Source organism: Tupaia chinensis, unplaced genomic scaffold, assembly GCF_000334495.1.
Source record: "Tupaia chinensis unplaced genomic scaffold, TupChi_1.0 Scaffold000578_2, whole genome shotgun sequence".
NCBI classification, from domain to species: Eukaryota; Metazoa; Chordata; class Mammalia; order Scandentia; family Tupaiidae; genus Tupaia; species Tupaia belangeri.
The window spans coordinates 7,606,331-7,632,533 of NW_006160094.1; the positions used below are offsets into that span (position 1 = coordinate 7,606,331).

Consider the following 26,203-nt stretch of genomic DNA (forward strand, 5'->3'; position numbering starts at 1 on the left):
GGCCACGAGATGAGGGGAGGGCGGAGTTGGCGGCCCGGCCGTTCTGGGTGGTGGCAGCTGATGCTCCCACAGCCTGGGCCTGGTCCCCCCACTCCCTCTCCAGCAAGGACATGGTGCCCGGGCTGAGCCAGCATGCCTCGGCACACTGACCAAGCAGAGCCCAGAGGAGCAGGCCATGAGGTCACCTTTAAGTGACTCGGAGTTCCCTAGCGGGATGTTTGTCACGCTCCTGAAAACTGAGAAGGAATCTGTAGGAGGGTCAGGCCCGCCGTCACGAGGCGGCGGCCACCGCGTGCTGCTGGAAGACCACAGTCCGGCCCTGACGGTCACAAGCCGGGTGACTCGCCGGACACCGGTCTGTGACAGAGACGGGACAGCTGAGAAGGACCCGCCCTGCCCAGCTCGCCCAGGAAGGCATGTGCGCCTGCGCCCTCACCTCCTGGGACAGGCGGGGGTCCAGGAACCGCGCGGCCAGCTGGTCTACCAGACGCGGGTGGATGCTGCGCTCCATCCTGTCCCCAATCTGGGCCAGGTGCCTCGCGATGTTCTGGATGGCGACGTCTTCTCGGCTGTCAGAGTCTACGTGTGCGGCAGGGCAGAGACACCGGAGTCAGGCCCTGTGGAACCCCAGCCCGCTCAGCCCAGAGCAAGGGAGGGCTCCTGCCTCAGGGGCGCCACCGCAGTCCTGGTGGAGCAGTCGTGCTGCGGCACGGGGTGGGACGGGGACGGCGTCGCGGGGCGGGGTCCAGAGGAGTGGGAGGGCTCGGGAAGCAGCCTCTCCCGGACACACGCAGCCCCCGCGGCCGTCCTGCCCCACCGGTGCCACTTCCCAGCCAGAGGCCACCCGCCCTCCTTGCCCTCCCCACACCTCCCCCCAGGCAGGGCCACTCGGTGAACCCCGGCTCCTCGCTGGCACCCCTCAGGTTCTTGCTGGAGCTCTTCCCCGCCGCTCCAGACTGTCCACCTGCCCACCCCCAAGCTGCTTGCGCCTTCTGGCTGAAGGCCACCCCATGCCACCCCCAAGAGCCTCCTCACCTCCTCCGAGTCTGTTCAAACCCGCTCAGCCCCACACTCCGGCCGCCCCCTTCCATTCCTGACAGCCACTGTGTGTCCCCACCTCTGGGCTCCTGACCCTGCACCCGGGCGTGGTGCCCCCCTCTGCCTGGCACTCTACCAAACTCCCAGCACTAGGCTGGGGGCCGGGGCGCTGGCGGTCCCCTGTGGCAGCCCCCCGCGGAGCCCGGGGAGGCAGGACGCAGGCCCTGCCCGGTGCCTGGGGGTAGTGGGCAGTGCCAGCCTCGGGCCCGGCTCCCAGGACCCTTCCTCCTCTTACTCGTGCTGAGGCGTGTGCGACGTGTGAGAAAGGGAGCTGGCGCCCTCCGTGGGGTCCAGCCACACCACGGCCCTTCCTCCAGTGTGGCAGGTCCCAGCACTGCACACGTGCCTGGCATGTTTCAGGCTCGCCAGGCTGGGGACGTGAACCAAGATGGCCGTGTGGGATCTGCGCGTTACTGCTGTCGCAGAGCCGGCCCTCCCACTCACTTTTTTTTAAAAAAATAATTAGATAATTCTATTTAATTCCATTTGTTACCATTATTTTTTCAAACTTTACTAGACACACACAGATACACACAGAGAGAGGGAAAGCGAGAACGCAGGCCACCAGGTCTGGGATTCGAGCTGCGGTCTGCCATGTGGGAGTCCAGCACGCCAACCACCACGCCACCTGCCGGCCTCCCCATTCATGCTTATGTTTTTTCTGTGCTCGCACCTTCCCTCAAGCTTCGTCTTTGTCCAAGGCAGAAGCCTCGGGTCTACCTTAGCCTTCACCACTGCCAAGACTCTCGGTCAACGCCAAACCTCGTCTATGGCACAGCTGCGGCCCTGCCCGCCGGTGGCCACCTCCTCACTGGGTCCAGGCCCTTCCACACTCTTTGCAGTGACAGCCCAGGACCAGGAGGGCAGGAGGCAGGCAGGGCGCTTGGGTGGCAGAGCTGAGGACGCAGGAGAAAGATGAAGTGTGGGCCAGCCCATGGCCAAGTGGTTAAGGGGGTTGGATTGTGGTTTGAGTCCTGGCTCCGGGAGCTAGAAAACCACAAGGCGAAGTGCAGGAGGAGGGACTTGGCGTGACTGAGCCCCACTAGGGGTGCTCGCCCCTCTCCCTCTCCCTGGTGAGTTCACACACCCTCTGGCAATGAAACATTGAAATTAAATGAGATCCGGGATGCCCACTCGACCGTGGGAGCGAAGGCTTCCTTGACCTCAGTGTTCTAGGTGTTCTTGCTGCGCCTGGACTTGACCCTGACACCCGCCGTGAACACGTCTTCTCTCCTCAAGGCCGCCCAGGGACCAGTCAGACCAGACCTCGAATTCCCTTCGCCTACACCCATAGTCCCACTAGACGTGGCAGCCAAGCTCCCAGAGCCGGGCACCCTTGTAGGCCCCACTCTCCCCAGGCCCGTCTGTGCCAGCTCTTGGCCTGGGTCCGCTGAGTGCAGCTGCGGTCAGGAAGTGCTGCCGACTCCCTGCAGGGCGGAGCTGCCTGCCCCTCTGTGGCCCTGGTCTCCGGAGCTGTGCGCTCTGTGGCTTCTGTGCAGGTCCCCTGCCCTGTGGCACCAGCTCGGTGATGGGGATCGTGTCTGATTGGCCTGTGTCCGTCACCCCACCCCGGCTGGAGCCTCTACTATGCCTAACCCTCCTTCTGAGTCTGGTCAGGTGCTTAACCCATTTGCCAGTTTTCTTATTTAATTTTATTTATCATTATTATTTTTTAAATTTGCTACAGGACATATGTACTCACCAGAGAGACAGAAGCAGAGACAGAAAGGCAAAGTGAGAAATCGAGCTGCCAGATCCAGGACTCGAACTGTAGTCAGTCATGTGGAAGTCCAGGGCCTTCACCACGCCACCTGCTGGCCCCAGAGCCAGGTTTCTACCACTCAAGTTAAGGAAGGGTACAGACCCACAATCCCTTTTGCAAATGCCATTTGAGCCTGTCCTGCTTTGCAGTTTAAAGGCAAGGGACAGTGCAGAGAAGAGCGAGGAAAAGGCCAGACCCGGCTGTAGGAAGCCGCAGCAGTGGCTGAGAGCGACTTGGTCCTGCCCCTGCCCTTCCTAAGCCTGCCCTGAAGGGGACCAGGGCTTTTACTCCATTTGGGCTCAGCTGGGAGACATGCTAGCTGGCTCTGAAAGGCAGAGAAAGTGGCGGACACACCCTGGCTGGGGACTCCTGCCACATGTCTGCCCGATTTAAGGTGGGAATCAAGGGAGGCCAGCAGGTGGAGTGGTCATTAAAGCACTGGACTCCCACGTGGCCAACTGCAGTTCAGGTACCAGATCTGGTGGCTTGAAAATCACAGGTCTCATGTGTATGTGTGCCCAAAATTCTAGGAGGAGAGAGAACGGAGAAGCGATTGTGGCATGGCGGCCCCCTCTGGGGTGATTTCTCACGTTCCTCTCTCTCTGTGTCTCTCCAGTGAGCTCACATGCTCTATAGGGAAAAGAATTGGGTTGGCGGTCAAAAGACTAACAGGCCAGACGGGGCACGGTCACCAGACAGCGCTCTGTGAGGCCGGTGGCCGGGAGGTCGGGCTGGTCCCAGGGACACGCGTACCTGATTCGGGCTACAGCTGGGCAGACTGCAGCAAGAAGACCCAGGTGCCCTTCCCTCACAGAAGAAGCGAGCTTCTGCTTTCATCTTTTTGTTCTAATTGTCAGGGGGTATCTGTGCTCGCCACTGAAAGACGGGGAGACAGGGAGTGCAGGAAAAGCACCTTGGGATGCATGGGAGCATGGCGGGCTCTTCTCCACCTCGAAGTCCTCTGGGATCCGGGCATGTGCGCTCAGTGTTTTTCAGGCTGCTGGGGCTGGGCTTCGAACCATGGCTGACCATGTGGGATCTGGCTCCCTTACTTACTGGGCAAGGGGCCATCCCAAAATAAATAAATGTTAAAAGGCTGGGTGGGGCCACCAGGTAGCATGGTGGTTAAGGTGCCGGACTCCCACATGTACCACTAGGTTTGAGTCCTGGACCTGGTGGTTTGCAAGTCATGCCAGGTGTATGCACATGCGTGCCCAAAGTCCCAAGAGGAGAATGGAGGAAGGATTGCAGTGTGGTCACACCTGGGTGGTGGGGTTCTCTCTCTCTATTTCCCCACCCGGGGTGAGCGCATGTGCCCTACAGCAAAAACCTAAAAAAAAGATGCTAAGCTGCAATTGTTCTCCACGGCCATCTGAGGGCAGTGCAACCTTCTATGCCAAGAGAGTCAAAGGAAGACAGCATGTCTCACTGGCTAGGTCACCAGGCCCTGGGAGTCACCACAGGCCATCAAGACAGTAAGTGACTCTAACCAGGATGCTCGCCCAGGGACCCGCCCAGCATAGAACACAGTGACTTGGGTGCTGGAGTGGGGCCCAGGCCTGCAAGGTCCGCAGGACCGAGGACTGCTGTGCTCTGCCTGGGGCTGGGAGCAGCCGAGCCTCCTGCTCGCGGCTGGCTCCTCAGCCCTGTGCTCAGGCAGCACGCAGCAGCAGTAGTGCTGGGGTGAAGCGGTGGAACGCACAGGGGCCGGGGTTCGGAGGGGAAGTAAGGTCTGGAAAACGAAGCATCCGGAGGGAGGCACAATGCACGGGGGAGTACACCGAGCCCAGCTGGAGAAGGGCCTGGCCCCATCCCGCTCGGCCACACCCCCGGGCTGTCAGATCTGGGTCTAGTCGTCCACCCTGCTCTGGGCCTGCACCTCCTCACCTAGAATGAGGTTCAGGATTCTCCAGGGGCCAGGCGGTGGCATGGGGGCAATGTAGCTGAGCTCACATGGAAAGGGCCTGGGTGTGATTTCCTGAGCACAGCGACCAGCTGAGATGGCAGGTCACGGCTGAGGACCCTGTTGGGGGCTGTCCTTCTGTCCTCCCTGTCTCTGCTATGGTTTAGATGGCAGTTTGTCCCCTAGAGATTTATGTCCTGGAGGGTTGGTCCCTAGTGGCTTTGGAAGGTGGGAGACCTTTAAGAGGTGGGGCCTGGTGGGGACCAGCCAATCGCCCAGGAGTGTGGCAGGGGCGAGGACATAGTTTTCTCTCTCTCTCCCTACAGATCCACCTGCTTCTCTCAGCCACGTGACACAGCACCAGGGGCCAGCCAGTTGCCAGCCCCATGCTCTTGAACTTTCCAGCCACCAGAACTGTGAGCACAATAAACCTCTATATGTTACAGATCACCCGCTTCAGATGTTTCTGCTTAGCATCACAATAATGTGCTAAAATAACCTTCCGCCTGCTCATGGAAGCAAGAAACACACTTTTAGATAAGTTAATACAGTCCTCATTTAAAAAAGAGTACTTCAGTGTTCTAGCTGTCTTGTAGGTAATCACAAGTCACAGTGCATACGAACATGAGGGCCAGGTGAGGGCCAGGCAAGCCGCAGTGGTGGGACGGGATCCAGGTCAAGCCTGGGGACCTCCCTGAGCTCGTAGGCTCGGCCATGACCCAGAGGTGGCTGGAAGCTGGGAGTGGATGGTGGCAAGAAGGCCTCGTTGGGGGTGCTGTCTCGCTCTTCCTCTCTCTCTCTCTCCCAACTCAGGGAAGAAGTAAATGATTAAACTTAAGTACACACACACACACACACACACACACACACACGACAGTGAAAGAAGGTATTATACAGATGCAAAAACGGACTATAAGGAACAGTGGGGGCCAGCAGGTGGGATAGTCATTAAGGCACTGGACTCCCACATGGCCGACCATAGTTTGAATCTCGGACCCAACTCATGCTGGGCGCACATGCATGCGTGCTCAAAATCCTGAGAGGAGAAAAGAGGAGAATGGATTGTGGCATGGCTCTCTCCCCGAGGGTGATTTCTCACTTTACCTCTTTCGATCTCTGTCTCTCTGCAAAGTACATGCTCCCTATAACAAAAATCTCTTCCAAAAAAAGGGAGAAAGAAACAGTGCATTCAACTGAAAGGAAGCTCAGCCAGCCTGCTTCGGCTGGTACGGGCTGTTTGCAAAATCACCCGAGGCCTTGTTCAAACCAGCAATGTCACCGAACAGCCGCACCAGAATCACCCCCTGGGGGATGGCCACCCCAATCCCGTCTCCATTCTCCTCTCAGGACTTCAGGCACACACACATACACGCCTGGCATGATTTTCAAGCCACCAGGTCCGGGTTTCGAGCTGCAGTCAACCATGTGGGAATCCAGCACTTCAACCACCATGCCACTTACCGCCCCAGGCACCAGTCTTTTTTTATTAGCTCCTCAGGTTCTTGAAATTATACAAACCCAAGTTCAAGAACCCCTTGCATTGCGTCATCTAGGCCAGCGGTGGCTGTGGTGTGAGAACCGCTCAGGAGTGTGGTAGACACCATTCAGTACTGGCCTGGACGAGAACACTGGGCCCGCAGGCACGGGGAGTCTGGCCATGGCTCACCGGAGGAAGTCCCTCCGGCCCTGGGCTCCCTAAGTCTTCCTGGTGACTGCAAGGGCCAGAGGGGGACAGAGATGGTGGTGCCTACCTGCCTCTATTCGTCCCAAGCTGCGGTAGCTGGCCCGGTTGCCATCCGTCTGCAGCTCGCTGTCGTCCTCTGGCAGGTAAGTGCGCACGGACAGCTCGCAGGCCAACCCCTCCAGCTCATGCTGGAACTTGGAGTGGGAGCAGTTTTGGAGGAAGCCGAACACCAGCAAGTTTGTGATGTGCTCATCCCTGAGGCTCGAGCCATTTCTGACCTACAACAAGAGGGGAGGCAGGGTAACTGTGGGAGCCTGGAGCAGGGGAGGCCCTTCCTGCAGCTGGGCCGGCAGGACGCTCCTGGGGACAGTAATGCTGTCCCTGACCTGCACAGGCTCAGAACATGAGGAACATGGCAGCCGGTGAGAGGGGACCATGGTGAGTCTGACAGCATGGGACAGACAGTATTCTGGACACAGATGACAGGCCTTTACCAGGACAAGGGGCAGCTCCAGAATGGCTTCTGTTCACACAGCTAACATCTACCCTAAGCCCTCAGGACGGCTTTCCCCGGGCCCCAAGCCACCACGCCGAGACCCATGTGGGTCCCCACCTATGAATAGGCCCTGGGCAGGTGTCTGTGGAGGACTCTGCCGGGCGGCGGCAGCTCTAGCTCAGACCTGCAGTGCCGGCCCCAGGAGGGCAGCAGGAGCTGGCCGGTGCCCAGAGGGGGCCAGAGGAGTCCAGGCTGGGTGCCCTGCTGAGTTACAGAGCCCGGCAGAGGGGACTAGCTGGAAAAGCTCGTGATTGGGTACGCCGACTTTCCATCCCTGGATCGGCAAGGGCCCTCGGCAGGGAAACTGCGGGTGGCCTCTGGGTGACTCCTCTGAAGCCCTCCCGGGCTCCCCAGTGGCCTTATTTGGGGAGCCCTGCCCTTCTGGTAGCAGAGGGCAGGGAGGAGGAGGATGGGGTGGGGCAGGGAGGAGGAGGACGGGGTGGGGCAGGGAGGAAGAGGGCAGGGGGCAGGGAGGAGGAGGATGGGGGAGCAGGGAGGAGGAGGATGGGGGAGCAGGGAAGAGCTGGTTTGAACAAGGCCTCGGGGTGGGGCATGGAGGTTTCGACTGTCTCTTTCTAACCATGCTCCCCAGACTGCCCCTGGGGGGTCTCCGTGGGCCGTCACATGGGGGCTGTCTGCCCCTGGGGGTCTCCGTGGGCCGTCATACGGGGGCTGTCTGTCCCTGGGGGGTCTCCGTGGGCCATCACACAGGGGCTGTCTGTCCCTGGGGGGGGTCTCCGTGGGACGTCACAAGGGGGCTCGTCCTTGCACGTGAAGACCCGCGGGCCCCCCACCCTCCCCGGCGTTCTCCCCGATAACCTGAGACCAACCTCGGCATCCATCTCCGTCGGGCCAGCAGGTGTCCGGTCAGCCTGGAAGAGAGCAGACCCGAGGTTGGTGGCTGTCCCCGCAGCTGGCTGGCCGGGGATCCTTCCTCCCCAGCACGGCCCAGAGAGTGCCCCGCAGCATCTTCCTCCCAGACATTCGCCCAAGCCCAGGCCCACCCGGGCCCCAGCCCCCACAGCAGCTCTCTCACCCCACCTCAGGAGGCCTCGGGGAGCAGGCACCTGAGGGCTGTGGCTTACGAAGGCTCAATCTTGGGTAGGGGACCTAGGTGGAGAGACTGTGAGGGATGGAGGGATGAGGAAGCACCCGGCAGGATGGCCAAGCCTCTATCCCCTCTCCTCCACTTTCCCCTTGGCGTCCTGGGCATGCATGCACATGGGAACTCGAACACACAGCTGGCCACCACATTGACCACCACGTGATTGGCTGGCCCAAGGGTTTTGTTTTGGCTGTTGGAGGCTGTGTACACTAGGAATGTGGCTGGCACTGGGGGCGGCCCGCGCAGGGCAGGTGGTTCTCATCCCATGCACCATGGCCTTGCCGGGTGCAACGGTCAGAGCCGCACCCCTCCTCACTGTGACGAGCCTGCCCTTCTCCGGACAGGGGACAAGAGTGACGCCATCTAAAGCACAGACAGGGAAGGCCTGGACACTGGTGCGGAGGACACCACAGCCATCTGTCCCCAGGGCAGAACGTGGAGCCAGCGTCGACACCAGTGTCAGGACAGTCACACAACACGCCCTTGGGGAACACCCATGAGTGCCATCTCCCCAGCCAGGGCCCAGCCGGGGCTCCCGTCCCCTCAACAGTCTTGCAAAAACCAACTGCAGACGCCTAGGTGGGGGGACAGCCAGCTGCTGCCTGAGTGCGGGAGAGGGGACACACACTCTACCCCCTGCCCGTGCACGCACGCGCCCTCTACAGGCAGGCTTCCGTGTTGCACATTTGCCCTTCTCCGGAGCTCATGTCACTTCAGTGGTCTGACAGCTCCCGATTCCTTTCATTTATTTGTCAGAGGTGTGCATGCTGCCAGAGGTAGAAGGGGAAGGTGAGAAAGCACCCACACGGGGGGACGGTCACACCACAGTCCCTCCTCCTCCCTGTCCCGGTCTCGGGATTTTGGGCACACACACACCTGGCGTGTTTCTCGGCCACGTGGACCCAGCAGCGTCACTCGCCACGCCTGGCCCTCGAGCCCCATTTCACTGCAGTGGCTCTCACCAGGGGTGACTGTGACCCGCGGAGACGTGGCAAGGTGTGTCACCGTGGGGAGGGGACGCAGCTGGCCTGCAGAGTGGTGAGCTTAGGGATGCTGCAGGGCACCCAGTAGCACGGGGCGGCTGGCAGGTCACCTGGACTCAGGACGCCAGCAGCTCCCGAAGATCTGTGCCAGGAGCCAGATCTCCCTCCAGGGCCTACAGCAGAGGACCAGAGAAGGCGCCTGGCCGAGGGCAGACGAGGGAGGCGGGGAAGGCCTCTAACACCTGCGTCTCTGGGCCTCCATGTCGCCATCAGAAAAACGACAGGTTTGGAGAATGCAGGTGTCCTTTCGGCGTTCCCCTTCTTACGTGAACACGTGAAGATTTTTTGTCTCAGTTTGCTATAGGGTGCGCGCTCAGAGGGCGACACAGGGAAGTGAGAAATCACCCGGGTGGCCACGCTGCATTCCATCCTGGGTGCTGGGCACGCTGGCACAGTGCGTGTGTCCCCAGCTGCTGGGTCCAAGTTGGGACTGGAACCTCACAGCGGCAGTGTGGGGTCCAGTGCCGTAACCACCACACCAGCTGCCAGCCCGTGGTAGGGTCCCTTTTAAAGATCACAGGGGTATGAATACTGTGGGGAGGCAGCTGCAAGAGGGTGTCCCAAAGTGCCAACAAGGGCGACACATTGGTCCACACCTCCGGGGTCACAGTGGGACCTCCTGGTGCCAAGGGCAGAGAGGGCATGTGCTCTCCCTGCTTGAAGTGCCACTAAAGGATCCGGAGAAGGGGCTGCCTCCCCTTCCATGGCTCCACACATGCGCGCAGCTCTCTGGGAGGCGGGTGGGCACCCCACTTCCTACTGGAGGCCGTGAACCGGGAACCGAGACGCACAGCCCGGCCAGCGCGGCTCACACTCGCAGGTGGCGCCGGCTCACTCTTCCCAGCCAGGTGGTGCCGGGCCCTCACCCACCAGGCTGGTAGTGCAGAGGCACGACAGCCCCCAGGAACCCCACCGCAGCTGCAGGGACAGCCTTTCCCGCTAAGTATTCGTAAGCAGACCCCATGAAAAAGTAACACCTAGTCCGAGCTATCTGACTGCCACCTGCCCACTCACCTTTGTGGAATGGGCTGCATTTTCTGTTAAAATCTTCACTTTTGGGGGACAGCCACCTGCTGCCTGAGTGCGGGAGAGGTGACACACCTGTCAACAGGTGGCATGGTGTTGGGTGCTGGACTCCCACATGGCCGACCAGGTTCAAAACCAAGACCCACTGGCTTAAAACCCACGCCAGACACATGTGTGTGTGTGCCCCAAGGGGAAAGAACAGCCCTTCATCATCCACAGACAGTGCAATGGAACTCATGAAATGTCAGATAAAGATTTTGGGACATTCACAGTGACGAAGCTAACAGAGATAGAAGAGAAGAGAGACAATGAACTGCAGAAGAAGCAGGAAAAAAGAGACACCAAGTTCCAGGAGGTGAGGAAGTTCTTGCACGATCTGAAAGGAAATACATACCATAAAAAAGAATTGAACGGAACTGTTAGAGATGAAGGCTGCAATACAGGAAATCAAAACCTCCCTTGAAAGCATTAAAAGCAGATTAGATCATGCGCAGGCAGAAAATTGAATCTCAGATGTATAAGACAGAACCTCTGACCTAGAAAAAATCACCAAAAACACTGAGACAATAACCCCCAAAAATGAGAATGATATATGAGTAATACTAGATACCTTTAGATGCCCAAACATCCGGATCATTGCTAGCCCAGAAGGTGAAGAAACTAACCGGGACACTGATAATCTATTCCATGAAATTCTGGAAGAAAACCTTCCAAACCTAGAGAGGCACTCAAATATCCAGACCCAAGATACACAAAGGACCCCACATAGAATCAACCCAAGAAGAAGCCACTGGGTCCGGGACTTGAACCACAGTCGACTACACAGGAGTCCAGTGACATAGCCATTACGCTAACTGCTGGTCCTGAATAAATAATTCTTTTTTTTTTGGAGAGGTTTTTGCTATCGGGTGTGTGCGCTCGCCAGAAAGACAGAGAGACAGAGAGACAGAAAGCGAGAAATCACCCCCACAAGGGGATGGCCACGCCACAATTCCTTCTCCTCCATTCTCCTCTCGGGATCTTGGGCATGCACACACACGCGCCCGGCGTGAGTTTAAGCCACGAAGTCTGGGACTCGAACCGTGGTTGCCTACGTGGGAGTCCAGTGACATAGCCATTATGCTAACTGCTAGTCCCTCAAGTTACTTTCAAAGGATATCCCATCAGGCTAACAGTGGACCTCTTGTTGGAAGTAATATGAGAAAGGAAAGAATGGGAAAATATATTCAAAGCGTTAAGTGAAAAACAATTTCAACCAAAAATACTGTTACTGGCAAGATTATCCTTCATGTGGGAAGAAAAAGACATTCTCAGATAAACAAAACCTGGAGGAATTTACTAACACCAGAGCAGCTCTTTGAGAAGTTCTGAAGAGAGCACTATACCAGGAAAACTAAAGACAGAGAAATAAGAACAAAAAATGACCAAGAGAAAGGCCAACTTAATGGTAGGGACAAGTTCTGAAATATCAGTAATAATGCTGAATGTCAATGGAAAGGTCAGACCACAGTCACACTGCAAATTCAACAAGAGAATTACACGAGACTGAACTGGTGAAACAGAATTCTATGATTTTTCTAAAACATTACTGATTTTCTTCCATGCCTTGTCTTCCAGATTTAAGGATTTTTGTTTTCTTTTGAGTTGTTGGGTTCAGCAATTTGTTTAAAAAAAAGAATTTTTAAAATTGAAACATAAACTTCTCTCCCTTCCTGACCCCTTTGCAATTGGAAAATATTTGTGAGCTTTCTTATTTTGTGGCAGAATGGTTATTTACCTAAGTTCAATACTACAATAGTATCTGTTGCCTTGCATCGGAAATTGAAATTTTTTTTGGAGAGGTTTTTGCTATAGGGTATGTGCACCTGACAGAGAGACAGAGAGAGACAGAGAGACAGAAAGTGAGAAATCACCTCCCTGGCAGATGGCCATGACACAATCCCTTTTCCTCCATTCTCCACTTGGGATCTTGGGCACACATGCACACATGCCTGGCGTGAGTTTAAGCCACTGGGTCCGGGACTTGAACCGCAGTCAACTACATGGGAGTCCAGTGACATAGCCATTATGCCATCTGCTGGTCCCCAGAAACTGAATTCTTATGGGGCTTTGTGCAAATGACAGACCAAATTGAGATTAACCTAATTTTTTTTTTTTCAAATAAGTTTGTTTATATTTCTCTTTAGTAAAAGGGGGAATGGAGCGAGAGGAAAAAAATTTTTTTCAGAAGAAAATTACAATGCACTTGTCACTAGATTCTAGGTTTGTCTATACTTTAAGATCTTTCGTGAATCAATAAAATGTGAAAAAAGAAAAAGTTTAGTAAGGAAGAGAGGAAGGGGGAAGGGGAAGGGAAAAACGAGTAAAAGTATGCTAAACTGACAAAAAAATGAGAGCTATTTGCTGATGATAATGTACACAGTAACATCCTTGTCTTGACTGACACGCATGGTTTGTGTTGGAAAAAGAAATGTGTACTGTAAAGACAAGTAATAAAATATAAGTTAAAATAAATAAGTATTTTTTTTTTTTGGAGAGGTTTTTGCTATTGGGCGCGTGCACTCGCCAGAAAGACAGAGAGACAGAGAGACAGAAAGTGAGAAATCACCCCCCAAGGGGATGGCCACGCCGCAATCCCTTCTCTTCCCGGGGTCTTGGGCATGTACACACACACACACCCGGCGTAAATTTAAACTACCGGGTCCAGGACTCGAGCCGTGGTCAAATAATTGGGACTAGCAGGAGGCGAGGTGGTTAAGGTGCTAGACACTCCCACATGGCTGACCATGGTTTGAGTCCCTGATCTGATTTCTCACTTTCTCTCCCTCTCTGGTCAAATTAAAATAAATGAATGAATAAATAAGATAAGTAAGTAGTTCTTGGGAGCCAGCAGTTAACGTAATGGCTATGTCGCTGGACTCCCACATAGTCGACCGTGGTTCTCTTCCCGGACCTGGGGGGTTAAAACTCACGGTGGGCGCGTGTGCGTGCGTGCCCAAGATCCCGAGAGGAGAATGGAGGAGAATGGATTGTGGCGTGACCATCCTCCCTGGGAGATGATTTCTCGCTTTCTGTCTCTAGGTCTCTGTCTGTTACGTGGCACAAAACAAAAAACATTTTAAAAAAAAAAAAAAAAAAAAAAAAAAAAAGATAAATAGTTCTTAAAAAAAAAAAGGAAGAAAGAAAATAATTATTTATTTAAATTGTTATTATTATTAATTTGACCAGAGAGAGGCAGAGAGAGAGGGAGAAAGGGAAAAAGGCAAAGTGAGAAAGTAAGCCACTAGGTCTGAGACTTGAACCATGGTTGGCCATATGGGAGTCCAGTGCCTTAACTACCATGCCACCTGCCAGCCCCCAAAGGTATTGTATTAATGACTAATGAAAAAGGCAAGATTACCGAAGCAAGCGAATTTGGCTAAAATGGCGACATAGTTCATAATAGTATGAACCACGGCACTAAAGCTCACTTTCCAAGTTTTATTCTTCACTATATGTTCTTTCCCTCATTTTCTAGAAATACCAATAAATTGCTTTAGGAAAGAATGCAGTCCAGGAAATTAGGGTGACTGGAACTCCTTCCAGAAGATCTGTGAGGCCTGAAATAGCTGATAGCAACACTAGTGAGATTCTCCCTTCTCATCCTCTCAGGCTAGGAGGAGCTTCCAGAGGCCAGACCCCTACATGTGGTCATGAAGGAGCGTTCAGTATCTTCTATTCATCACAAATACAGGAGATCCACAAAAAGTCATCAAAAAACACTGTTTTTGCTCAATAAAAATATTTTAAAATATATTTAAAAATATATTGTGGGGCCAGCAGATGGTGTGGTGGTTCAGGTGCTGGACCATGGCCGACCATGGTTTGAGTCCTGGACCTGGTGGCTTGCTTTCTTACTTTCCCTCTTTCTGTCTCTCTATTTCTGATGAGCACAAATACCCTATAGCAAATTAAATAATAATAATTAATTAAAATAAATAATTTTTAAAAATTTAAAAATAAAATACTTATTTGAACAATATTCATGTTAACAAGTAATTTCTCATGTTTCAAATGAGTCCACAATGTATTTGTTTAATGTTTTTGCCATATGGCACATGCTCACCAGAGAAAGAGAGAGAGAGACAGGGAAAGGGAGAAATCACCTCCCAGAGGGATGGCCACACAATCCCTTCTCTGTTCTCCTTCTGCACTTTGGTTGAGTCGTGGACCTGGAGACTTAAAACTCACTCCAGGGAACCAGCAGATGGCATAATGGCTATGTTGCTGGACTCCCATGTAGTTGACCATGGTTTGAGTCCCGGTCCCAGTGGCTTAAAACTCACACTGGGCACATGTGCATGCGTGCCCAAAATCCTGAGAGGAGACTCGAGGAAAAGGGACTGTGGTGTGGCTATCCCCCCGGGGGTGATTTCTGACTTTCTGTCTGCCTCTCTGGTGAATGCGTGCGCTTTATAGCAAATTTTTTTTTTTTTTTAAAAAGGTCAGGCACCTGTGTACGTGCCCAGTATTCTGCACGGGGAATGGAGGAGAGGGGATTGGGGCATGGCCGGGCTCCCCGGGGTTGATTTCTTGCATTCTAGCTTTCTGTCTCTGGCTAGTGCATATGTTGTACAACAAAAATCTCTCTTAAACAAAAAAGTTTTAGAGACTAGAAAGTTTGAGAAGTGCTGCTTTAAGGTTTTTCCTCAAAAAAAAAAATTACCTTTTTTCTTTGAAAAGTAAAGGCATTTACATGACTGTTTTCCTCTGTTACCTACATTAATTAGAACTTTTAACCAAAGTGCGTGAGTTTGATTTCACAGAGAACTGGGGGCTGGGCACTGAGCTGTCTGTCATGCTCAAGCATCTTGGCAGGTGCACATGGACACGTATGTGGGGACTTCAAAGTTTATGGGGAAAAGGAATTAAAGTACTGATTTATTTTGGTGTGAACAAATTTTGAAATCCAGATGGTTTCTTCATCACATGTGCTTTCCATTTACTTTCTGAGAACGCCTGTACAACAGCCCACCATACTGGGTACTTTCAGACCTTCTCACAACAGACAGTACCTCATTAGCTCTAGCCGAAGACAAAACCACCTGGCATTACACCTACTAGCCAATGTTCGAGTACTGTCTTACTTAGAGATTACCTAGGCAGGGCCACCCAGTCATCTGATTCCCACAGAGCTGACTACTTGATTCGAGTCCTGAACCTGCAGGCTTGAAAAACACACTGGGCATGCATGTGTGCATGCCTAAAATCTCAAGAGGAGAATGGAGGAGAAGGGGTTGTGGTATTGCCATTCTCCCCTAGGGATGCCTTCTTCTTCTCTCTCTCTCTCTCTGTGTGTGTTTCTCTCTGGGAAGTATATGTGCCTTACAGCAAAAAAAAAATGTGCAGGTATATAATGATCACCCATTAATTAACTCAATATCGGTTCATGCTTTATTTTGGAATAGCTGTTAAAACAATCATAATGGGGGCTGTCAGGTGGCATGGTGGTTAAGGAGGCTGGACTCCCACCCACATGGCCGACAGTTGTTCAAGTCCCAAACTTGGTGGCTTGCTTCCTCGCCTTCTCTCCCTCTCTCTCTCTCTCTCTCTCTGTCTCTCTCTGGTCAAATTAAAATAAATAAATAAATAAATTTAAAAAATAAATTTAAAAATAAAATAATTATTTAAAAAAACATGATTCACCTTAAACTATATTTGTTTTTCATCATCTTTTTAAAAGATTTATTTAATTTTACCATAGAGAGACACACACAGAGAGAAAGGGAAAGTGAGAAAGCAAGCCACCAGGTCCAGGACTTGAACCACATTCGGCCATGTGGGAGTGTCTATCACCTTAACCACCATGCCACTGCTGGTCCCATGTTTTTCATAATCTTAATAGAATAATTCTATCTGATTTGATAACCTGTAGATGTTCAGAGAGAAAAGTCAAGTGGAATAAAATGTACACCTGTATTATATTTAATACCAATAAATCAGAGAAAAGGCATAACTTTTTATTATTTTTTAAAATTTTACCCAAGGGGGCGTGTGCTCACTGAACAGCGACAGAGGATGGGGGTGGGGAGCACCCTCCATGGGGCATGGTCACTCCACAATCTCTTCTCCATCTTTTCCTCATTTCTAGATTTGGGCATGCAAGCCCTATCAGCTTGCATGTTTCTTAAGTCATCAGGTCCAGGTCTCAAATTGCACAGTCAGCATGTGGGATCCAGCTGCCTTAAGCATCATGCCACCAGCTAGCCCTAGAAGTGCAATTTTCCTACATGTGGAAATGTAGAAATATTTGGTTTATATACAGGCACAAGCCAATTAAAACAGTTCCTCTTACACAAGCCTACATTTGAGCTCTGAACGGCCTCTTTCAGGAACCAGGACAACTGAAGATTTTCTGCCCAGACTTCACCCTCCTGACCCCAAGATCTAGTAGGCAAAGCACCCTCTGTATTCTCTCTGTTCTCTCTGTCTCCCTTTTTTTTTTTTTTTTTAATTTTTAAACTTCTTAGCTGTCTTTTATCTTGCTAATTCTCACCTCTCCCTTCTCATATAGGACAGGACAACCACAAGTCATTGACATTTGAGCTCTGAGAGGCCCTGCGTGCTGTGTGGTTTTCATTTTTTTTTCTATTTTCTTTCTTTTTTTTTTTATTGTTTTGTCCCCCTCCCCACCACCTTTGTTTTCTTTTCCTTTTTCTTTTACCTTTCTCACTTTTCTGCTCAGCCTCCACACACTGAGCTTCTCGACAGGTCTAGGTGCACACTCTGAATACTTTTAGGGTCAGAGTAATCCTCAATTACCACAGAATCTGCTGCACAAAGGGAGAAAAATTGTCCTGCAAGATTGCAGGACACCTCTTTCTGCACGTCTCTGAACACTCAGCTTTAACTCCAAAAATTAAGAGAAAAGCGTATAATCCATCAGATGACTAGAAACCGTTGCAGAGGCAAAAGAAATATGAGAAATCAAGAAAATATCTCACCTCCTAGGGTAAAGAATATAACTCCTCCTGAACACAATGGAACTCATGAAAATGTCAGACAAAGAATTTTAAATACTCATAGTGACAAAGCTAACAGAGGTGCAAGAGAAGAGAGACAATGAACTCCAAAAGATGAAGGAGAAAAGAGACAAGTTCCAGGAGGTGAGGAAGGTCTTATACAATCTGAAAGAGGAAATACACACCATAAAAAAGAATCAAACAGAATTTTAGAGATGAAGGTTGTAATACAGGAAATCAAAACCTCCCTTAAAAGTATTTAAAAGCAGATTAGATTATGTAGAAGGTCGAGTCTCAGATGTAGAAGATAGAAAAATTCACCAAAAACATTGAGACTGAGAAAATAACCCCCCAAAATGAGAATATACGAGTAATACTAGATACCAGTAGACGCCCAAACATCCGGATAATCAGTATCCCAGAAAGTGAAGAAACTAATAAGGGCATTGATAATCTTGTCTACAAAATCCTGGAAGAAAACTTTCCAAATTTAGAGAGGCACTCAAAATATCCAAACCCAAGATATACAAAAGACTCGACATAGAGTCAACACAAGGTCTTCTCCAAGGCACATCACAGCCAGATTGACCAAAATCACAAACAGAGACAAAATACTAAAATAGGCAAGAGAGAAACATCAAGTTACTTTCAAAGGATATCCCATCAGGCTAACATCAGACCTCTCATTGGAAACACTGCAAGCAAGGAGAGAATGGGAAAATATATTCAAAGTGTTAAGTGAAAAACATACTATACCCAGCATGATTATCCTTCATACGGGAAGAAAAGACAAAAACATTCTCAGATAAACAAAACCTGAAAGAATTTACCAACACCAGACCAGCTCTCCAATAAGTTCTGAAGGGAGTGCTATTCCAGGAAAACTAAAGACAGACACACTGAAATAAGAATACAAAAAAACAAAAACAAAAACAAAAAAACCCAAGAGAATGGCCAACTTAATAGTATGGACGAGTTCAGAAAGACCAATAATAACATTGAATGTTAACTTCCAGAATTTAAACAGAAAGATTGGATGACAGTAACACTGCAAATTCAGCGGGAGAGAGATTAATTACATGAGACTGAACTGGTGAAATAGAATTTTATGACTTTTGACTAAAACATTACTGATTTTCTTCTATGCATTGCTTTCCAAATTTAAAGATTTTTTTGTCTTCTTTTGAAGTGCTGATAGGTTCATCTCCCTACTGTTTGAATAGAATCCTAACCTTTTTCTTGGCTTTAACTCTTAAGCAAACTTCTCTTAACATTTTAAAATTTTGATCTATTAAAACTAAAACTGTTTTTCTTGAAGTTAAAAAATGCATTTAAAAAATGCCTATTTAATGACTGCAGTAAGTTATATAGTCCCATCTAGGTGCTACTCCGTCATCTCCCTGAACTGAGAAGAGATCTCTGTCATCAGTCCATAAAGATGACCAGACAGTAAGACCATCAGACAAAATGTCCACCCTGGACGCCACTGACCGGGATACTTCCTCCACCACGTGCAAACCAGAAACCAAAGCACAACACAGATGGGAAGGGGGCGGCAGAGACGGGGGAGCAGAGAAACAGCCAAGTCCAGAGCTCTACTGATCTATCTGCTTGGTTCGCCTCAGGAGCCAAGAAGGCCTGTGAACCCACTGGGCTTGCTTTCTCAGAGGATGACCTCCCAAACTGCTGAAGGGTGACACTGGGACTTTTATGTAATATAAAGGGATAATTAGATGATAAAATAAACATGATCCAAGGACTTTCTCTAGCTAGTTAAGTAGTAAAAGAAGGTAATTCAGCCAGTTGCCGGATCTGTGGATTTCACATGCTTTCGAATGTAAACCCCACAGAGCTGCAAGAAGCCAGTCCTTCCCCCAAGGGGGCGCAGGCCCTCCTGGAGCAGCCGCAGTCAGGGCAGAGCCAGAAACCATCCAGCAGGGCTCCCCCAGACCTGACTTCCTCCTGTGGATGTTTTCACACAGCCGAGGGTCGGATGGGCTCTCCCGACGATCCCTAGGGTGAAGGGAGTCCTCATGCTTTTCCCAACTACACACATGAGTAGGGAGTCCCTTCGTCCCCTCGCTGGCTGGCCCCTGCCTCCTCGGTGCCTGGGCCGAGCGGAGCCCCCTGCCCCACTGACGCAGCCACTCCTCAGCAGCCAGCGCAGCACATCTGGCCGCATGAGCGCCACGAGGCACGCACACGGCCACCGCGCCACATCCAGGGTGTGAGAGACCCTTTAGGACAGCTGGACGGCGATGACGCTGCCTAACGACGCACTTCTCAGGCTGCATCCCCGCCGAGGCGTGATTGCACTGTTCCCTCCGTGCGGTCTGAAAGGCACGGGAACCCGGGCCTGACGGCCAGCCCGGCACACTGGCTCAACTGGGCAGCTTCACGTACTGGTCCCACGTGGCTGTAGATGCAGAGAAGCCAAGGAGTCCACTGGGAAGCTCTGGACTAACGCGAGCCAGCACGGCTCAGGTACAGGCGCCTGCAGGCCAGCCATCCCTCTCCACACTAAATAAACCTGAACGTCCTCCAAAGAAAGGACGTAAGTCAGCCGGGCCCACATTCCTGTACCGCAGACCTAATACGGTGTTTCCTTTTAAGGTTTTTGATAGGGCACATGCGCGGGCCAGAGAGAGACAGAGATTCAGTGAGAGGGAAAGTGTGAACTCAGCCCCTGAGGGGGTGGTTATGCAACCCCTTCTCCATTCTCCTGAGACTGGGGCACATATGCACATGCACCAGGCATGACTCTCAAACCATTGGGTCCAGGACTCAGACTGTAATCGCCATATGGGAGGCCAGTACCATAACGACGCCACCTACTGGCCCCCATATGGTTGAGAGCTTAACAATAGTAATACTCCCCAATTGATAGGCTCAGCGCATGCCTATCAAAATCCCAGCTGGTTTTTTTGCACAAAGAGTTATCAGATTTTTTTCTGGTGGCACAAAATTTTGAATTGAATAGAGCTCAAACGCTTCCTGGAAATGTAAGGGACATTTTCAAGAATAGCCAGTCTTGGGCCAGCTCCTTGGCCTCGTGGTTAAGGCAGACAGATCCTATATAGCTGACCTTGAGGTTTGCATCCCAAACCCGACAGCTTGAGAGACACTCCAGGCAGGTGTGCGTGCATGCCCAAGTGCCAAAAGGAGGAGAGGGAGATGGGGGAGAAGGGATTGTGGCATGACCGTTCCCATTGGGGGTGATTTCTCCCTCTTTCTCTCTCTGGTGAGTATATGCACCTTTGGCAAAATGGAAAAAAAAAAAAAAAGCCAATCTTGAAAAAGAACACAATCAGTGGACTCACACTTCCTGATTTCAAAACTTAATGGAAAACTACAGTGGGCCAGCCCATAGCCTAGTGGTTAACGTGGCAAGGTCCTGCAGCGCTGCCTCCTCCAGGCTGGAGTCCTGGACTCAGTGGCACGAGAAGCACACGATGCTTATGCGTGTGTGCCCAAATCCCGAGAGGAAAATGAAGAAGGGGACGGCAAAGCCAGCACGGCCTGTGGGGTGCTTTTCCCTCTTCCTCTCTCCCTCTTTCTCTGGCAAGCACATGCACCTTAGGGCAAATTTTTAAAAAGTAAATAAAATAATATTTTAAAATCCATGGAAACGACTGGATCCTTGGTTAAAAGAACACTGGATCAATAGATGAATCCCAGGAAAACTGACACTTTTGAAATAGAGCACATGAGTAGAGTGGCCGGCAGGGCAGCCGAGTGGAGCAGGAGGGCGACGGTGGCTGGAGGGCTGGAGGACGGGGTCTGGAGCCAGGCCCTGTGGAGGGCCCTGCCCTTTGTCAGTGACACATGACACATCACGAACAAAGAATGAACAAAACCAAACCACACAGCCAGGAGAGACCCCAGCGTGCAGGCTTCTCCCCTGAGCTGTCCTCAACAGGCAGACCCCAGGGACAGAGGGGAGACCAGGGCTCCTGGGGTTGGGCCAGGAGGGCTGGGAGGGCCCCGTGCTGGGCAACGCCGCGGTGTTCTACATGGCGGCAGATGGCGAGTACGCCAAACCACCAAACCACTGAGCTGGACATGGTGGGAGGAACCACTCAAGCAGTTCAAGAGCAAAGGGCGGCCGGGGGGGCGGGTGTCAGAGCCCTAATAAGTAACCCCGGAGCCCCTGCTCCACCACGCCTGTCGCTTCCCTGCCTCATCTCCCACCTTCAACCCCAGCCCAGGCCTGGGCTTCTGGGCAGCAGGGAGGGCAGCAGGTATCCAGAACGCAGGCTGGCCGTGTCTGCCCCTCCCCAGAACGGCCTCCATCGCTACCTTCTAGAGCTAGCTGTGGAGCAGACGGGGCTGTGTCCACGCCAAGGCAGGCCGGCTGCTCTGCTGCCCTCTGGGCCGGGGATGCCAGCACATGGACAGACGGCTTTCCTGGGCCAGTGGCAGCCCTGCTGCAGCCAGGTCTGTCAGGGAGCTCTGTCCTCCGGTGTGGAAGGGGCGGTCCCCACCCAGACACCTGTGGCTGCGTCGGCTCCCAGCTCAGCCAGGGAGGGCCCTGGAGGCAGAGGTTGCCAGGCCCCCAAGTCTTCTGAAGAGCTCACCGGCCAGGGCCTGGGGGCTCGCGGCCAGGAGCTGGTCCTGCCGCGCCTGGAACTCAGATGAAGTCGTGCGTGGAGGTGGTCAGCAGCTCCGGCCCTGGCTCCCTGGGCGTCCCACATCCAGGAAGGTTCTAGGGAAGAGCAGCGGGCCTCCACCATGCCCACAGCAGGGCCACTGCACTTCCGACGGGCCCCTCCACTGCACACGGCTGGGCCCAGCCCTAAACACGACCAGCAGACCCAGAGCTGGGCTCCCTGGTGGAACTCTAGGGCTGGCCTCCTGCCTCCTGCCTGCAAGATGGGGCTGGAGCAGGAGTCTGGCAGGTGTGAACTCACTGGTGGCGACCCGCCTCCACACGCACCAGCCACACTTGCAGGCAGCTGGCAGGGCTCCCACACCCAGCCGGCCTCCTCCGCGCTCCTGGAATGACACGAGTCATCACCTCCCAGGGCCCTTCCTGCCACGGCCACTTCCCACCCGCAGCTGCTCCCAGCCACTGCCCTGCCTGGCTCTGAGGTCGAGGTCCCGGCCCTGTCCTATCTGCTGTGCTGTCCCCAGCCCTGGTCAGCTCTGTGTTCCCACCTCCTCCCTCAGCGGGCTCTGGAGCCCAGGGAAGCACAGCTCTGTGAGCTCACTGACATCTAAGAGGCCCACTCCCCCAGGCAGGGGGTCTCTAAAGTGGCTGGGAACCTGTACTGGGACCCCACCCCATCTGCGGGATCAAAGGAAGGGTGGGAGCCCAGCAGGGAGTGCCTTCTCACAGCCAGTCTTGCGCCCTCTGCCCTCTGGTTTGGCTTTGGAGTGGTGGACAAAAGGCAAGCAGCGGCCCCGGGGCACGGCCAGGCCTGGGCCCAGGCGACCACACGGGACACGTGTCCAGATCAAGCAGAGCAGAGAGGAGCCCCAGCCATGGACACGTCACGTCCACAGGGCCGCACAGACTAGCCTAGCCCGAGATCACAGCCGCGGTCCTGGAACCAAATGTGGACGCACTAGCCCCGGACTGCCAGCCACGCACTGCTGGGGACAGTCCCCTGCACCACCCGAAACACACACAGAGTCCGCTCGGAACCCCAGACCAGCCTGGCCCCCACGGCTCACAGCACTCACTTTCCTCCCTGAGGACGGGGGCTTGGGCCGCCCCAGCTGCTGCGCGTGTGTGCCCCAAATCCCAGTAGAATGGAGAATGGAGAGGGGTTTCGGTGTGACCACACACCACTGGGGATGCTTTCTCCCTGTCCACCTCGATGAGCACACGTGCCCACTGACAAAAGAAAAAGAAAAAAAAGAAAGAAAAAGAAGAACGAAAGGGGAAAAAAAAGCAAAAGAAGGAAGCTTGTAGCAAAGAGGGGAACCCAGCCTTGGACTGCGGGCCCTGGGCCTGGGGAACTGTGGGCTGGGGAGCCCTCCAGCCCAGGCAAGAAGCTCTGCAGAAAGCTCTGTGGGCTCCTGCCCCGGAGCCAGGCTGAGCCCTAGACCCAGTTAGGTCACATGGCCCCAGCTGCCCACAGTCGCTGCCTCCGCGGGGGGCCTCCAGTCATTCTGTGGCCTGAGAGCCACCAAGCTCCTGGGACCTGCTCTGGGACCCCGTCCTCAGAAGGCCCGTGTCATGGAGGGGTGAGGGTAACTTAACACTAGTCTCTCCGTTCTCAGCCGGTGGCTTCTTTTACAGAACCTGGCCCTGGACGCACACCCAGAAAGCCACCAAGACCTCTACCAGCCTGTGCCTTCCACTCAAACTTCCCCTGGGACAGCATGAGTTGCCTGGGTACTCCTTGGAGAGATGCCCTGAGAGGGACCCCAGCACCCTCCCTTCCTGTGCACACCACTGGCCTTGTAATCCGGGCTGCCCGTGGCCCTCCTGGGCTGGAGTCCACAGAGAGGTCCAGGCCATTCTCTGCTCCTCAGCCCTGGTGGCCTCTCAGGGGTGCAGGGGCGGGAACAATGGCAAGAGGCCTGGAGTGCAGGCAGACGGTGAGTGGCTGGGTAAAGACCCTGGAGTCTGACTCCCGTGGTTGTGGCCCTGAGCAATGATTAATTTTTTTGTTTAGTTTTTGCTGTAGGGCCCATAAACTCACCAGAAGGAGAGAGAGAGAGAGAGAGAGAGAGAAAGAGAAAGAAACCACCCCTTGGGGGGATGGCCACACCACACAATCCCTTCTCAATTCTGCTCTTGGGATTTTAGGCACACACACTCCTGACATGATTTTCAACCCACCAGGTCCGGGACTCGATCCACAGTCAGTTATGTGGGATACAGTGCCTGAACCTCCATGCCACCTGCTGACCCAGATCCCTGGCAATTACTTAACCTCTCCTTGTCTCAGTTCTCCATCAGAAGAATGGGGACATTAAACCTGCTTCTGAGTACTGCTCCTGGGCTCAGGACACACTACCCCAAAATATGATGACAGGAGGCTGAAATATGCCACCTGAAAATAGCCTTCTCTGCCGACTTCGAGCTGGCTGTTCTGAGCACCTGTGGACACGGAGTGGCTGTGAAGGCTGTGCTGCTAAAGGGCTGTGCATCTGTGCGGGAGGTCTACGTCGGAACCAACCGGGTGTCAGGCTCCTCGTAACCAGACCACCTTTCTTTTGCTTTTTGCTTTTCAGGTTTTTGCCAGAGGGTGCATGTCCCCTGTCCCCCCAGAGAAACAGAGAGAAGGAAAGTGAACAATCACCCCCTGGGGGGGCACACAATCCCTTCTCCTCCATTCTCCTTCCAGGATTTGGGGCACACACGCGCGGGCCTGGTGTGATTTTCAAGCCACCGGGTCTGGGAATTGAACTGTGGCAGGCCACGCAGAGTCCAGCACCTAGGCCACCATGCCACCTGCTGGCCCCACCATACATCCCCTCCCCTCCTCCATGAAGTCCCGTCCCCACCAGAGAAGTCCTTTAACCTAACCACTGCGAACCCAGGAATCTCAGCCAGAGAAGATGAGGTCGCACAGAGAGGAAAGGGAAGGGGACACTACACCCTCACACCATCCATCTTTCCTGTCCCCCAGGAGGGTCTGGAGCGTGGAGCTCCCTGGGCTGTGGGCACCGCTTTCTCTCAGGGCGGGCAGTGGTAGAGCATGCCTACGCCTTCCCTCCCGTGACCCCTGCTGTTTCTCTGAACCTCCAGGTGGAGGGTGTCCCGGCGCCACAGGGATGGGCGAGCCCAACCCCGACACATGGAGGCTGCGGTCTCTGGGTACCACCCTCCTCCTCCTTCCGATCTGACAGGCGCCTCCGTGGGATAGACCTGGGTCTGGCAAATGGTGACCATGGTGCCACTACGGTCTGCCGGGGCCATCACTCTGTCAGGCTCCTCCTGGCCGAGAGTCCAGGGCAGCCTCCTGGCACCATCACTGAGACTCAGTTCCCAAGCAGGATGGCCAGCTGTGGGCAGTGGGCACCCAGCCTCACAGTCCTGCCCAGTGCCACCCCTCTCCTCCACAGCACCCTGCCCTGGGAGGCCCACATCCCTCCTGCAAGGCTCCCGGGGCAACATCCACCCTCACCCTCTTCCTGGCCCAGGCAGGCTTTTCCACACAGTGGGCGGCTCCTCCTGCCCCACACAGCTTCCGGGCTGGGGCCCTGAGTATTCCTGGGGAGGCCTCCAGGCAGGGATCCAGGCCCCTCCCATCCCCCTCCCTGCACCAGCCAGGGGCACCCAGGGGGTCTCATCTGGAGCTCCTACTCACTCAGGCTGCACCTGCCGCCAGCCCTGCCAGGCCTGCCCACCTCTTAGATCGTCATGGCGCTCCTGTCCCTGCAGCTCTGTGCCCAATGCCACAGCCCCAACCCAGTGCACCTGGGCACCGGCCCAGCCCACAGCCCACAGCAGGCGCCCTCTTCCTCCAGACACATTGAGAGGGCCAGCCTTAACCCAGCTGTGAGTCTCGACCCCACCCTGTTCCTCCCCTCCCTGGGGCAGAAGGGACAGAGGCAACAAAGCACTCAGGGCAAGTGTCCCCTTCCCAGCAAGGCCTCAACAGAGGCCTGCTCAACACTGACGCCAGAGGGCTCCCCCATTTTCCTCCTGGCTGAGACCCATTCTCTTGCCAGGCAGTCGGGCTGACTCCCAGGGTACTCCCGGGGGCCTGGCTCGGGCTCTGTCCCCAAATGGTGCAGGCCCAGCCCAGGAGAGCCACCCCACCTCACAGCTGCCAGGTGCCATCCCCAGCGGTGGTGTGGAATGTGGGAAAACCACCTCCAGGCTGCTTTGCAGCTCCGCTGCCTGCCCTCCAGGGGCCAGACGGAGGCCGCCATCACCTCCTAGCGTGACCCCAGCACAAACCGCACATTCGTGTTTGCTGAACGAAGGAACGAGCCCTTGCCAGCCCAGGCGCCTGGTGACCGCGGGCTTCGGGGCTCTCGCAGGGTCTCCTGGGGCGTTCCAGCCATTCGGCAGCTTTCTCCCAGCCGGCCTCGACGGAGGCGGGCCCGGCGGCGGGGGGGG

At 53.9% G+C, this 26,203-nt stretch overlaps 1 protein-coding gene across 3 annotated transcripts in view; it reads right to left on the reverse strand.

Annotated features, from left to right (window-relative positions):
• BID (BH3 interacting domain death agonist) overlaps positions 1–26,203 on the reverse strand; it is a 32,070-nt gene that overhangs the window by 3,204 nt on the left and 2,663 nt on the right. For 2 of the 3 annotated variants that reach the window (XM_006158346.3, XM_006158347.3), the window contains exons 2-4: positions 7,834–7,875; positions 6,515–6,725; positions 437–579 (exon numbers count right to left, since the gene is read on the reverse strand). In XM_006158346.3, coding sequence (XP_006158408.2) covers positions 437–579; positions 6,515–6,725; positions 7,834–7,845 — 366 coding nt within the window. In that variant the 5' untranslated portion in view covers positions 7,846–7,875. Of the gene's footprint in view, positions 1–436; positions 580–6,514; positions 6,726–7,833; positions 7,876–26,046; positions 26,108–26,203 lie in introns of those variants that run through there. The other variant, XM_006158349.3, reaches the window with a different exon arrangement.